This window comes from Triturus cristatus, chromosome 3_2, assembly GCF_964204655.1.
Source record: "Triturus cristatus chromosome 3_2, aTriCri1.1, whole genome shotgun sequence".
Classification (NCBI taxonomy): domain Eukaryota; kingdom Metazoa; phylum Chordata; class Amphibia; order Caudata; family Salamandridae; genus Triturus; species Triturus cristatus.
The window spans coordinates 1,181,889,868-1,181,904,288 of record NC_140584.1 but is presented as its reverse complement, the minus strand read 5'-3'; the positions used below and the strand labels follow the sequence as shown (position 1 = coordinate 1,181,904,288).

General features: G+C 44.6%; 1 protein-coding gene across 2 annotated transcripts in view; it reads left to right on the top strand.

Annotated features, from left to right (window-relative positions):
- Positions 1–14,421, top strand: part of SLC23A3 (solute carrier family 23 member 3) — a 339,671-nt gene that overhangs the window by 127,983 nt on the left and 197,267 nt on the right. For both annotated transcript variants that reach the window (XM_085650085.1, XM_085650084.1), the window contains one exon: positions 4,524–4,647. In XM_085650085.1, the coding sequence (XP_085506211.1) occupies positions 4,524–4,647 (124 nt within the window). The remainder of the gene's footprint in view (positions 1–4,523; positions 4,648–14,421) is intronic.

The window sequence follows — 14,421 nt, the reverse complement described above, 5'->3', positions numbered from 1 at the left end:
CCCGATTGGGATGGGTGAAGGAATTTTTATGATTCTATGAAGTTCGACAGCTGCAAGTAAATGTGCTTCTCCAAGATTTTTGAAAAAGCCGGTAACAGGGAAATGGGTCGGTAGTTGGAAGGCAAATCCAGGTCCGCATTTGCCTTCTTCACAAGGTGGGGCACCATAGCATGCTTCCACTCTGATGGGACCAATGCTTCCTGTAAGGAGGCATTTAGAAGATTCATTATTACCAGCAATGATGATGGCTCAAGCTGTTTAAGCACAGAGAGAGGGAGAGGGTCCTTAGGGGAGCCTGATTTGACACTATCTAAAAGATGTTGAAAGGAATCCATATCTAACAAAGACCATGTATCCAATCTGTTTGTGGGTGCAAAAAGCTCCCTATCTCGAGTCAGGCAGGCATTATCAGTTAGGGGTAATGTAGATGCTGGTTGGAGAGAAGTACCAGTCTGTAGTAAAGGAGGATTGTTAAGCTGCAGTCTTTCAATTTCCGAATATATTTTGTCAACTTTTTGGAGAAAAAATTTGGCCAAATTTTCACATTGCCGATTGTTAAGCGGGGGGGGGGGGGGCTAGCTTGAGTTTCAGAACCCAAAATCTCCTTAACCATGTTAAATAATGTTTTTGAGCAGTCCAAAGCTCCGAAAATGGTTACTGAAACATATTTCGCACGAGTAATCTTACAAAGATTGTGATATTCTTTTTTTGCGATCTTGTAAGCAATTTTGTAAGCAGGCGCATAGTCCCTCCTCCAGTGTCTTTCCAGCGTCTTACATTTGGTCTTCTCTGTTTTTAGATTTTCATTAAACCAAGGCGCTGGAGGACGGTGGTTATTCACCTTATTTAAGGAAGGAGGGAGACAGATGTCAATAGCATTAAGAAGCCACATTTGTATGGTGTCCGAAAAAGTACTAAGCGCTTGTATAGAAATAGGAGTATTAGAGGACAGGATTTTGTTTAAGATAGCTATGTCTAATTTTTTCCAGTTTCTAGTGGGTTTGCTAAGAATGGAATTAGCAGATGAGAGACATGTTGAAGATTCCAGGCAGAAGCCTATGGCAAAGTGATCTGACCAGCATAACGGACGAGCCGGGGAGCAGTGGATATTAGGTATACTAGATAAGATAGGGTCTAGTAAATGACCAGCCATATCTGTGGGGCCTAAATTATGTAGTACAATGTTCATGGCCGCCAAGTCAGAAATAAAAGTAGCGCTGATATTGCATGTTGGATCCTCCAAATGCAAATTAAGATCGCCCAGAATGGAAAAATTAGCAGTACTCATTAAAAAAGGAGTAGGGAATGAGGAGGCCCATGGACCAAGCGGCCCAGGAGGACGATACACCAGTATCCCAGAGAGGGTGAACTTAGGGGATAGAGCCAGCTTGAATGCAGCTGCCTCACAATTTCTGAAAGGTAGGTTTTCGAATTTACACTGATACTCTTTTTTAAAAATAATAGCAATGCTTCCACCTGTCTTAGAGCCCCTGTCATTCCTGACTATAGCGTAATGGGGCGGCAGAGCGTTCACAATGTCAGCGCCAGAGCTCTCATGCAGCCATGTTTCTGTGAGAAACATGGCATATGGTTGTTCACTGACTAAAACGTTGAATATGTCAGCTTTGTGTTTGGGAAGAGAGCGGCAACTAATGCTGAAAAAGGAAAAAGCCTTATTATCAGTGGGAGCGTGGGTGCAGGGGGATTTTATTTGGTCTATAATCACTGGAGAAGGTTCATTACCCGGGACTACGTCAAAAAAGAAGCCACAACATGGGCAGGTTTTATCCTGGTCCTCGGGGTACAGTAGGGTGCAGTCAGGGAGCAGTGGATTGTGGCACGCTATTAATTGGTTGGTGGAATACTGTAGTCTATGTACTCTAATTGGACGGACGGGAGCAGACGGGCTTGCTTTTGGCGCTGCGTGCGTCCGCTGCGCGTCATCGCCATCCCCGTTTTTATGGGTATCACTCAATTAATTAATATAAACTAACATCTCATTATTAATTAATCGAAAATTACTTCTCACCCTTTACCCCTACAAACCCCACAACCCACACCTTAAAAATATTACAATTACCATAATTACCAATTAATTAATTGATATTAATTAACAACTAATTAATACATAATTACAAATAAAATTACTTCCCACCCTTTACCCCATAAACCCCACAACCCACACCTAAAATTAATTACACAATTTCCATAAGTAATTAACAATCAATTATTTATTATAAATTAGTTATTAATTAAACAAAAATGACCCTCTACCCCTATAAACACCACAACCCACACCTTAAAAAAATTACACAATTACCATAATTAATAAGCAATTAATTAGTTAATATCAATTAACAACCAATTAATAATAATTACAAATAAATTACTTCCCACAATTAACACTATAAAATCTCAATTAAATATTCATTAATTTATTATAATTAAATGACTTTCCACCATATTCGCAGGTAAACCCACAACCCGCTACAGAACTAAAAAACGCAAAATGGAATTAAAATAAAATTGATAACTACGGATAAGACGGAGCTCATGCTGCTGGGCAACTCTCCTGTTTTTAACTCGACCTCCCTATGGCCAGTCTGCCTAGGCCCTGCTCCTATGCCCAAAGATCAAATTAAGAGCCTTGGCAGCTGGATTGATCAGTCACTCTCATTCAGTTACCAGGCAACTAAACTTTCGTCCATTTGTTTTGGACTTCTGAGGATGCTTCATAAGGCCCTTCCCCTTCTGCCATTCCACGCCAGAAGAATTATGGTTCAAGCATTGATACTTTCCCGCTTGGACTATGGCAATGCTCTTTACTTGGGAGCACCTCAGTACACAATAAACAGACTCCAGGTAATACAGAACTGTGCGGCTTGTAGACGTCTGCAGATCCCGTGGTGGAAATCTGCAAAGCAAGCACTAGAAAGCCTGCACTGGTTACCGATTAAGCAAAGGATTCAGTTTAAGGCTATGTGTCTCTCCCACAAGGCCTTTTGGAGGAAGGGTCCTGTCATTCTTCAACCACTCATCACCCCCTACCTCCCAAAAAGAGATCTTCGGTCATCCGGATCCTTTCTTGCATTCCAACCCAGAATAAGAAAGACTAGATGCGGCGGCCGCTCTTTCTCTTATAATTGTGCTATGGGCTGGAATGCCCTCCCACTTCAACTACGTAAGGAACCCAATCTCTTATCCTTCCGCAGGCTCTTGAAAACCTGACTGTTCTAAATCCTCTCCTGTCTCTGTTGCCCTGCTCTTTGTCCTCAGCGCTGGGAGGCCTACGGGTAGCCATCGTGCTCTACAAATCCCATTTCAATTTAAATTTCAACTACTAAAAATTTAACACATATTAAAAAACATAAACAATACTCATACAAAATCATACATCACATACATTTAAAATATAAACGAAAATACATAACACTAATTAAAAAATCGGTATTTTAAACAGCTATATTTTTGCAAACGATATTAATGACTTTGATATTTTTCAAAACTATATTTCTTACCATAAATTCGATATTCTTGACCACGATATATTTCTGTGTGACGATATTTCCAACTCAATATTTGTGTAGGTTGACATTTCCAACTCGATATTCTGTCTGCATACCAGTAATGAGGTAGGTCACATTGTGACCTACTACAATTCAGTATTTCGATAGTTAATGTAGGAAGTGAATAGGTCGGTTCACAAAATACCGATGCATTCGTAAGACGTCAGTGCGCAAATTGGGACTATATTTACAGAAATCCATTTTAGTATATTCCAAATAGGAAATTAAAAATTGCAATTTACGATTTCGTATTTTAAATCTTTGTACATGAGGCCCTTAGAACTGACCTATGTACTAACAGGTCAGTTCTTAAAAATCAGAATGGTTGTGGGTCAGAATCTGACCTACCTCATGCATATTGACGAGGTAGGTTGCCAATTGTATGGTTTGCTGTCATCATAAGGATGGTAGCCTCACAGGAAAATGGTCTGTGTTTAAAAGACAACAGTCAGAGTTTTTAGGAAAAATGTCAAGTTTTAAAAAGTTTTTTTAAGAGTAAAATGTTTTTTGAATATTCACCAAAGGGTTACCAATACCTTTCAGTAGTTGGTAAAATAATAATGTTTTGCGACATTTCCTAAACATGCCCCTTCCAAATACCAATTTAGTATGTTTCCTAAACTCATTTACAATTTGGTAACCTGTTACCACCGAATCATTTAATTAATTTAGATACATTTCCAAAACATTTACTGGCTCCATTTCCTGTGATTTACCGAATCCCATGATTTGCAATTAGTACGTGTTCAGACATTTACCCCATAGAGAGGTCTCTTACAGTAACAATGATTCAGTTGTCTTGTGTGCTTTCTTTCCTTGTCTTGTCTTAAATTATACATTTCTGTGGAACTCTGCAAACTGTCTTCTCAGACACACAGGAGAACTATTGATTGTATTGGAGGTTGGACATGGGAGGGGACTGAGACTATAAAGTGGTAGACATTCCTTCTCTTGCAGGCTGGTCCTTCTGGTGGCTTTGCTGTCGCAGAACCTGCGTTGCTGCTTCTTACCTCTCTGGACCTGGAACCGTCCCAAGGGCTGCCTGCTGCAGACATTCTTCCCAGCCTTCAGCATGCTTTCGGTAAGCAGAGTACCTATTCACGCCCTTTAAAAGGGGCTTATGTTTGTGCATACTTTCCAAGATTCTGTGACCAAGAGGAGATTAGAATTTCAGGCTTCTAATCTACCGATTAGTGTATTGCTTCCCAGAAATGACATCACCCAACTTTATAGGAAATTGTGACATCACATGGTAGTGGATTCTGGTGAGAGTTACTTCTCTTCTCGCTCACGGACCTGGTATGGACCTCTTAACAGATGCATCCATGCCTCGAGACCTACTGAGAAAGACGAGAAAGTGACTTATAGCAATGATATTCAAGCCTTTAAAAAAATATTTTTGAGCTACAACCTTATCTAAGGAGTAGTTTTATGGTTGGAAATGATCATTGAAGTATTGGGTTGTTAAATCAAGACTTAAAAGGGGTTTCTAATGTCCTAGAAAAATCAGAAGTCGTATTTTAAAGTGGAAGGAATTACAAGACTTATCAAAAAAGTTGCAATTATTCGTTCATCTGTATGAACAATTTGGAGTGGGTTTTAAAAGTTAGGAACCCTACACAGGTACAAATATTGGCATTAAAACATATTTTATTATGCTTTACTATTTTCATGTTATGGTTGCTACAGAAGGACAAATTCTAAATATTTCTTCTGCTGTTCCTCAAGGAAGGAAAATAAACATTTTCCACCTTTTAAAAGTGACTAAAATGATTTCATGTTCCAAATGGAAGCATCGATACGGTTATTCCAGAGGGATATGGTGGTAGCAACATTTATCGGTTTAAATATGCACTGTCTTGTTTCCTTTCTCTGTGGTGGATACATATTTTAAATTATTTTATTTCATATCATTTACAAATATTAAAATAATAAAATTGCATATGGGGATGAAAAGCTAAATCCATTCCTGTTCGTATGGTTATCTCTATTACATTTTAGAATTATCTGACGCTGTACAAAGGTTGATAGGATCAATTACAGAAAGATATCAGTATGAAGACTTCTTTGTTTAACCGCCTGCATACCTTACATGTTTATTGTCTTATAAACCGTGAGGATAAAAGTTAAAAACCTCCAAATGGAACAAAACAAAGATAATAAAGAGAAAAAAGTAGTAAACGGTAAGATATATTGATGCACATTCAGAATATGAAGAACATGCACACAGCAAAAAATCAGGATTTAAATGAATCTTCTAAGCAGTACTTCAAGCTTCCCTCAGATGGATTCCTATTTACCTAGACTGCTCCTACCACATAAAAAGGGATTCTCCATGGTTGCTACAAATCATAAGTCTTGGATCAGGTCCTCTCTTCTAAGCAGTACAAGCTTCCCTCAGATGGATTCCTATTTACCTAGACTGCTCCTACCACGCAATCAGAGATTCTCCATGGTTGCTACAAACCATACGTCTTGGGTCAGGTCCTCTCTTCTAAGCAGTACTTCAAGCTTCCCTCAGATGGATTCCTATTTACCTAGACTGCTCCTACCACGCAATCAGGGATTCTCCAGGGTTACTACAAATCATACGTCTTGGATCAGGTCCTCCACTAAGCATGAACATGCTGATTTCTAGACTCTAGGCCTGATTTAGATCTTGGTGAATAGGTTACTCTGCCACAACAGTGACGGATACCCCGTCCGCCGAAAATATAAATCACATGATATCCTATGGGATTTATATTTCAGCGGATGGGATGTCCGCCACTGTTGTGAATTAGTAGATCTCATTCAGGCCCTCTGTTGGCGATAAGGAGGAGATGAGGGGTAATCTGTTAAGAACTTGCTTCTGGCCCTATCTACCATCCTGCGTGGAATCATCCTGGAGAAGCAACATCAGTGGCTATATATACTATGGATGTGATGTAAAGATGAAGAGCAGCCACATTTCTGTGCTAATTCCAGTCCAGTATGATTAGAGTTGAGTGCAAGGTTAAAACAAGAGCTTAAAAGTACCACTTGCGGAAATGCAGACCCAAATTACACCCCTTTCTGAGAGATCCCAGCTATGTAAATGAACTACGGTGAAATATTTACAAAACAATTATTCACCTCAAAATAACTTCAACCCCAGTTTAAAGACTAGCGTCTACAAGGTTTTAAAGTTATAAGCCATGGGGGTCTATCCTGAGGTCAAATACAGTTGGCTGATTCCTCACCATATTCTGAACATTGCACATTCAATCTGTCAATCAACAATTTGTCTTCTTCTCACAGTCCCCCAAGTAGCCACTCACCACTGAGGTCTTGAGGGAATGAGGTGCTCACACAGCACCTAGAGCCCATCCTTTCACTTGTGCCCAGAATCTCTCAGTCCATTCCCTTCAAACAACCAATCAGTGGACCACGCTCTGTAGCGCTCCTTTTACTAGCTCCATTCTGACTAAGGATAACCCTGGCATTTCATCTTTGACTAAGTTTCAATTAAAAAGAATGCATTATGGTGTCTCAGCTGATGATCTCACAGTCAATGTCATGCACCCTAATGCAGTCTTCTGTCTATACCCATAGCTGGCACAAATGAACAAGTTACTTACCTTCGGTAACGCTTTTTCTGGTGGATACAGTATCTGCCTGTGGATTCCTCACCTTGTGAATATCCCCTGCGCCTGCAACATTCGGAAACTTTTGTAGCAGTCCACGTCGATGAGGTCGAAGACGACATCACAGAGGCACGACTCCGCTCGCAACTCCGCTGACGTCACCGGCTCCATAAGAAGACCTCGTCGGCGTGATGGCGTCAGTTCTGCCCTTTTTTCCGTGCCTTCGAGGCACACGGACGGACTGACAGCAATATATACACAGTATACACAGTACATAATATACAAGCAACACACAGTGTGGAGAATAAATAGAAACAAATACATATTGAAAAACCATCATATACTGAAGGTATACAAGGGTGGACAACGGGGAGGCGGGTGGGTCAGTGAGGAATCCACAGGCAGATACTGTATCCACCAGAAAAAGCGTTACCAAAGGTAAGTAACTTGTTCTTCTGATGGATACATCTGCCAGTGGATTCCTCACCTTGTGAATATATTCACACAGCAGTCCCACTCCCGGAGGAGGGTGTCCACCCTTCTATACCAGAAAGTCCTGAAGGACGGAACGAGCAAAATGTCCGTCCCTCCTCACCTCGGAGTCTAAAAAATAATGTTTTGCAAAAGTGTGAAGGGAGGCCCAAGTTGCCGCCCTACAAATGTCCTCCACAGGAACACCCCTAGACAAAGCAGAAGTGGAAGACTTAGCTCTAGTTGAATGGGCTCTTAAACCCTCTGGAGGTTCCTTACCAGCCAAAGAGTAGCATATCTTGATGCACAAGACAATCCATCTAGAAAGGGTGCTCTTGTGCACCACTCTGCCCTTCCTTCAGCCAACAAAGCCCACGAAGAGCTGGTCATCAACCCGAAAGTCTTTTGTCCTGTCAAGGTAGAAGCTCACCGCCCTCTTAGGGTCCAAGCGGTGAAGTCTCTCCTCCTTGGAAGGGTGAGGGGGAGGCTAGAAGGTAGGAAGGGTAATGGACTGCCCCAGATGGAAGGGAGTTACCACCTTAGGCAAAAATGCAGCCCTGGTCCTGAGTACCATTCTTTCAGCATGAATGGTCAAGAATGGGGGTTTTGAACTCAGAGCTTGAAGCTCACTTACCCTCCGTGCCGAGGTGATTGCAATAAGAAAGTCAAAGGACACTTGTATAAGGGCTCGAAGGGAGAACCCATCAGATAAGTTAATACAAGGTTTAAGTCCCATTGAGGTACAATAAAGGGAGTAGGAGGAAACCGGTTCGTAAGGCCCTTTAGAAATCGTAGAATAATAGGTGATTTAAATAATGACGGCTGATCCGGCAAGCAAAGGAAAGCTGACAAAGCCGAAAAGTATCCCTTAACAGTAGCCACAGCAAATCCTTGCTGAGCAAGAGAAAGGGCAAACTGCAGAATGTCAGATAAACGAGCCTTCAAAGGATCAATTGACTTTTCTCCACACCAGAGTACAAATTTAGACCACCTATAGGAATAGGTAGATTTGGTGGAATGACGTCTGGCAGACAGTATTACAGCTACCACATCAGGCGGGAGAGAAAAAGAATTCAGGTTGCCCCGTTCAATCTCCAGGCATGAAGGTGTAAGCTCTGGAGGTGGGGGTGTAGAACCTGCCCCTCCGATTGCGAGAGGAGGTCTGCCCTCAGAGGGAGACGGAGCGGAGGGCACGAGGAGAGGTGGAGAAGATTTGTATACCACACCCTTCTTGGCCAATCCGGGGCGATCAATATGACTTGGGCCTTGGCGAATCTTCCTCAGAACCCGAGGAATCGAGGGTATGGGAGGAAACGCGTAAAGGAGTTGTGAGCCCCAACTCAACTGAAACGCGTCCCCCAACGCTCCCTGCATCGGATACTGGAGACTGCAGAAAGACGGGCAGGGAGCGTTCTCGTGAGTGGCAAACAGGTCCACCCGAGGAGTTCCCCACATCCGGAAAACGTGACGAACCACCTCTGGATGAAGCCTCCACTCGTGGTCGGCGGAGAACTGTCGACTGAGACTGTCTGCACGCACGTTCAGAACTCCGGCCAGATGACAAATCTGATGGTCCTGAGCCCAGGACCATAGACGCAGGGCCTCTCTGCAGAGACAAAGAGACCCCACCCCTCCCTGCTTGTTGACATACCACATCGCGGTAGTGTTGTCCGTCAGGACTTGAACAGACTGACCACGAAGGGAAGGGAGGAAGACCTTGAGTGCCAAACGTATCGCCCGCAATTCCAAAAGGTTGATGTAAAGCAACCTTGCCTCTGGAGACCAAAGACCTTTGATCTCCAGATCCCCCAGATGCGCACCCTACCCTAAAGTGGATGCATCCGTTATCACTGTGGCCACCGATGGAGGTAGATGGAAGGGCTTTCCTTGAGACAGATTGCCCTTCATGCTCCACCAAGACAGATTCGCCGCAGCTTCTCTGGAGATCCTCACAGACTCCCTGAGATCTCCTTTGTGCTGATACCACTGCCTGCGGAGGCACCACTGAAGCGCCCTCATATCCCAGCGAGCATGGTTGACCAAAAGAATGCAGGAAGCAAACAGACCGAGCAGGCGAAAGACCTTCAGGACTGGAACGACCGCTCCATTGCAAAATAAAGGAATCATTTCCTGTATGTCGAGAATCCTTTGAGGAGGAGGGAATGCTCGACACACAGTAGTGTCAAGTACCGCACCTATGAACAGGTTGTGCTGAGAGGGCACCGGGTGAGATTTGGGCAGGTTTATCGAGAAACCCAATTTGAACAACAGCTGAGTTGTATCCTGCAGATGATGAAGCACCTTCTCTGGCGACTCCGCTTTGATCAGCCAGTCGCCCAGATAGGGGAAAACGGAAATCCCCGACCTTCTGAGATGGGCTGCCACCACCGCCATCACCTTCGTGAAGACTCGGGGTGTAGTAGTAAGACCAAACGGAAGGACCGCAAACTGATAATAATGTAAACCGGAGATACTTCCTGTGCGACTTCAGGATGGGGATGTGGAAATACGCATCCTGCAAGTCGATTGACACCATCCAGTCCTCCTGATTCAGCACCTTAAGAACCTGCGCAAGGGTGAGCATCTTGAACTTCTCTTGCTTCAGATAAAGATTCAAGATCCAGAGGTCCAATATCGGACGTAATCTTCTGTCCTTTTTCGGAATCAGGAAATACCGGGAGTAGCATCCCTGACCCCTCTCCTGCTCCGGAACCACCTCTATCGCACCTTTCTGTAGTAACTTCAGGACTTCCTCCTGTAGGAGAAGACGGTGGTTCTCTGAGCAAACCCCTGAGGGAATTCCCGAAAGGGAAGGGCGTACCCATTTTCTACAAGATCTAGAACCCAAAGATCTGTAGTTACAGATTCCCAATCTTGCAGAAAATGGGTAAGCCGGCCCCCCACAGGACCAGCATGATCCAGAATGATGGATCTAGGGCTGCTTTGCGGTGGAAGGAGAGGTTGAGGAGGAGGAGGAGGAGAGTTGACGGCCACGTGAGCGGCCCCTGATTCTACCTCTATACCCCTTATACAGAGAGCTCTGCTGTTGTTGCTGCTGTTGCTGTTGGGTCTGTCTGTAGGTACGAAAGGTTGCCCTTCCGAAACCCCTGTATCTCTTAAACGATCCCCTTGACTGGGATTGAAGGCCCAAAGACTTAGCCGTAGCCTTGCTTTCCTTAAAACGTTCAAGAGCAGCCTTTTTGCCAAATAGTCCAGAGCCATCAAATGGCAAGTCCAACAACGTTGATTGCACATCAAGGGAAAACTCAGAAGACTTAAGCCACGCACCCCTCCTAGTGGCAACAGAAGACCCCATGACTCTTGCCACTGAATCCGCCATGTCCAGTCCACTTTGTATCACCTGACGTGCTGCTGCCTGGGCATCCGCCAAAACCTCATTAAAGCCAACTCTATCCTCCTCAGATAGCTTTGGAGCCAGTTTCTTTGCAGAATCCATGAGCGCATGAATATAGCGTCCCAAAAGGCAAGTGGCATTTGTAGATTTAAGGGCCATACTGGCCGATGAAAAGACCTTCTTGGCCGACTGATCTAGTTTTTTAGCCTCTCTGTCACTCGGGACCTGAGGAAACGCACCCTTAGATTTCCCTGAACAAGCCGCCTGCATCACCAGGCTCTCAGGCGAAGGATGCGAAGTTAAAAACTCTGGGTCCCCAGGGGCCGCTCTATACCTTCTGGCAATTGTTTTGGAAACTGCGGGAGCAGAAAAAGGCTTACGCCTCACCTCCATCACAGGGTCTATAATAGCCTCATTAAAAGGCAACAATGGTTCTGAAACCGTAGTAGGAGAATGCAGTACCTCTGTTAGAATGTTTGATTTAAATTCAGTTGTAGGCAACTGCAGATACAACAGCTCATTCCTTATGACTGCATGATATGGAGCCACATCCTTTGAGGCTTCATCAGAAGGTGGAGTAATTTCCCACTCTGGAGATAAATCCAAGTCACTGGCCTCCTTACGTTCTTCAAAACCTTCATCAGACTCAACAAGCTCTCCTTCTTCTGCCTCTTCCAAAAGGTACCATTGCTCATCAAGCACCCTTTGAGCCTCCCTCCTGGACCGGATTCGTACAACCGGCGTCGGCGGCGCCGTGATCGAATCCGACGGCGCCGGTGCCGGCGTCAAACGTGGATCCACAGTAGCAGCCGGCATCGAACGAGGTCGAGTCGGCGCCGGTGAAGAAGGAAGCGGCATCGATGTCCTCGGCGCCGGTAAAAATAGCATGAAAGGGGCCTGCGGATATGCCTGAGGCACTCCCAGACTAAATGCCATAGGACCCATCAGACCCGAAGGTGCACCAGTGGAGTACATGGCTCTTGAAAATATCCCATACATTGCATTCAAATAACGCGTGGGGTCCTGACCTGGTCCAGGGAACGCAGGGTACTGATCAGGCATCACCGGACTCGTGCCAACCGGCGCCGACGGTGGAATTTGCGGCGTCAAAGGCTAACCCGGTGCTTGAAACTCCTCAACCGGAGCCGGGGACGGAGCCGGAGACGAAGCCGGAGCCGGGGATGGTACCGGCATCGGAGATGGAGCTGGCGCCGGAGATGTAGCCGGAGCCGGAGAGTGAACCGGTGAAGTCACAGGAGAAGAAGGACCAGCAGGTGAATCCAGAACGGGTGAGGGAGACACAGAGTCCTTACAGCGTCGAGTAGGTCACTTCGACTTCGGAGCCGAACTCTTGTCAGAGTGACGTCGAGAAGAATGTCTCCTCTTCTTTTTGTGCTTCTTAGACCTTGAAGCATGCCCCGAAGTCGACTCCGACGCCGACCTCGATCGTGACCTGGTTCTCGACTTTCTCCTTCCTCTCTTCTCTTTTTTCATCCTCGCGATGAAGAGTTTCCCCTCTCTTTCCTTGAGAGCTTTGGAGCTCATCTTGCGACAGCAGGAGCATCCATCCACATCAAGGTCTGAAGATAAACACCATACACAGTCGTCATGTGGATCCGTGATCGACATATGTTTTCCACATTCACGACAGGGCTTGAACCCTGATTTCTTTTTCGACATTTTCACGAAAAAGGACAGAGAAATCCAGAAGAAACACAAAGTAACAGTGAAGCTACAGATAGAGATTCCCAAAATCCGTTGGCGTCGACGGCGCGGAAAAAAGGGAACTGACGTCATCACGCCGACGAGGTCTTCTTATGGAGCCGGTGACGTCAGCGGAGTCGCGAGCAGAGTCGTGCCTCTGTGACGTCACATTCGACCTCGTCGTCGTGGACTGCTACAAAAGTTTCTGAATTTTGCTGGCGCAGGGGATATTCACAAGGTGAGGAATCCACTGGCAGATGTATCCATCAGAATTACATTTATTAACCAGGGCACCTCCAGGTGACAACATGAAATAGAATCCAGAATAGAGGCAAGGGGTGACCAAGGACCTCAGGTACAAATGGAGATGTCAGAAATGTTAGAAAATTGCAAAACAACCTAGGTGTAGGAAGCTGGCTCTTTAAGCGCTTTATCAATAATCTGATATACTGTGTAAAGAGTCCAGGGGCTCCCTTACTAGAAAACAGGCTTGCTATGAAATCCCAAAGTGCTCTTTTAGGAGGTAGTATGGTCGAGCAGCCTTAGGCTTAATACAGAGGAGCGTAAGACATTTACAAATAAACACAGTGATCAATAAATGACAATATGACTCATGAAGGATATCCACACCAATTTATAAAAATAGAAAGTATCTTTATATATGTTTAGGCATCAGAGAAAAATCATTCAGGTAAGTATGTTTTTAAATATAAATTATTTTCAGTTTAAAAAGTGGACATAGTGCAGTTTCAGAGTTCTGCAATGTTATCCTATGGAAGGAGGAATATGTTCTGCAAGGAGGTAGAGTACATCGACTTACAGGACAAGTCTACAGGAGTTTAGCTGATGAGTGGGCAAGACAGCACCATCAGTACACCACCAGCGGCACGAGGGCGGCCGGGTGCAGGTTGCAAATCAGCATCTGGAGTCCAATGCCTTTCAGTGGGGTTCGGTCTGTGTAAAAAAAGACTGTAGGCTCTGGCTAGGAAGCCATTCGGATTGAACCAGCAAGTGGGCTCAGGCCTTGACATACTCGGGGTGGCGGGAAACTTTGGTCTTTTCCTCCAAGGCCCAGGGGCGACGGTGCAGAGGTGTAGTTAGGTATCGGGATTTTCCTTATTGGAGCAGTCGCGGTAGAAGGGGCCTGTGTAGAGGCAGCAGGCGACATCAGGGAGTCCAGGAAGGGTGAAACCACGATGGACTGCTGCTCTGGAGGGCTGGAGAACCTTATTGGCAATGCTAGTCCAGTTTAACTCAGGCCGATGATTCTATGTTTGATCCACGTCCCCTTCCTTGCGGCATCAAATTTGGCAAATGATTTACCATCACACCTTTCATTCCAGTGGTTGCCTGACCATTTTCCTGTATCATGCCTGTAAAATCTGAATCAAAACCCACATATCCTTTGTTGGCTGCTCTCATTAATGCCTACATCAACTTCTCTTTCAAATTCTTATGTCGCATTGGATGTCATCTTCACAATAGTTTGCATAACGCAATATTTAATATATTGACTTGCTCTGCCAACAAAACAAATACTGCTGAATCATAGCACTAATGTCAGGCCTCAAACCATAGACAAATCGATATACAAAATGTTCTGTATCCTTCTCCGACACATTTTCAAATCCACTAATCTGTTTGAATGTCTGCAGAAGTCTCTCATAATAGGCATGTACTGTTTATTTTAGTTCCTGGGTAGTCCTATCTACTTTTACCC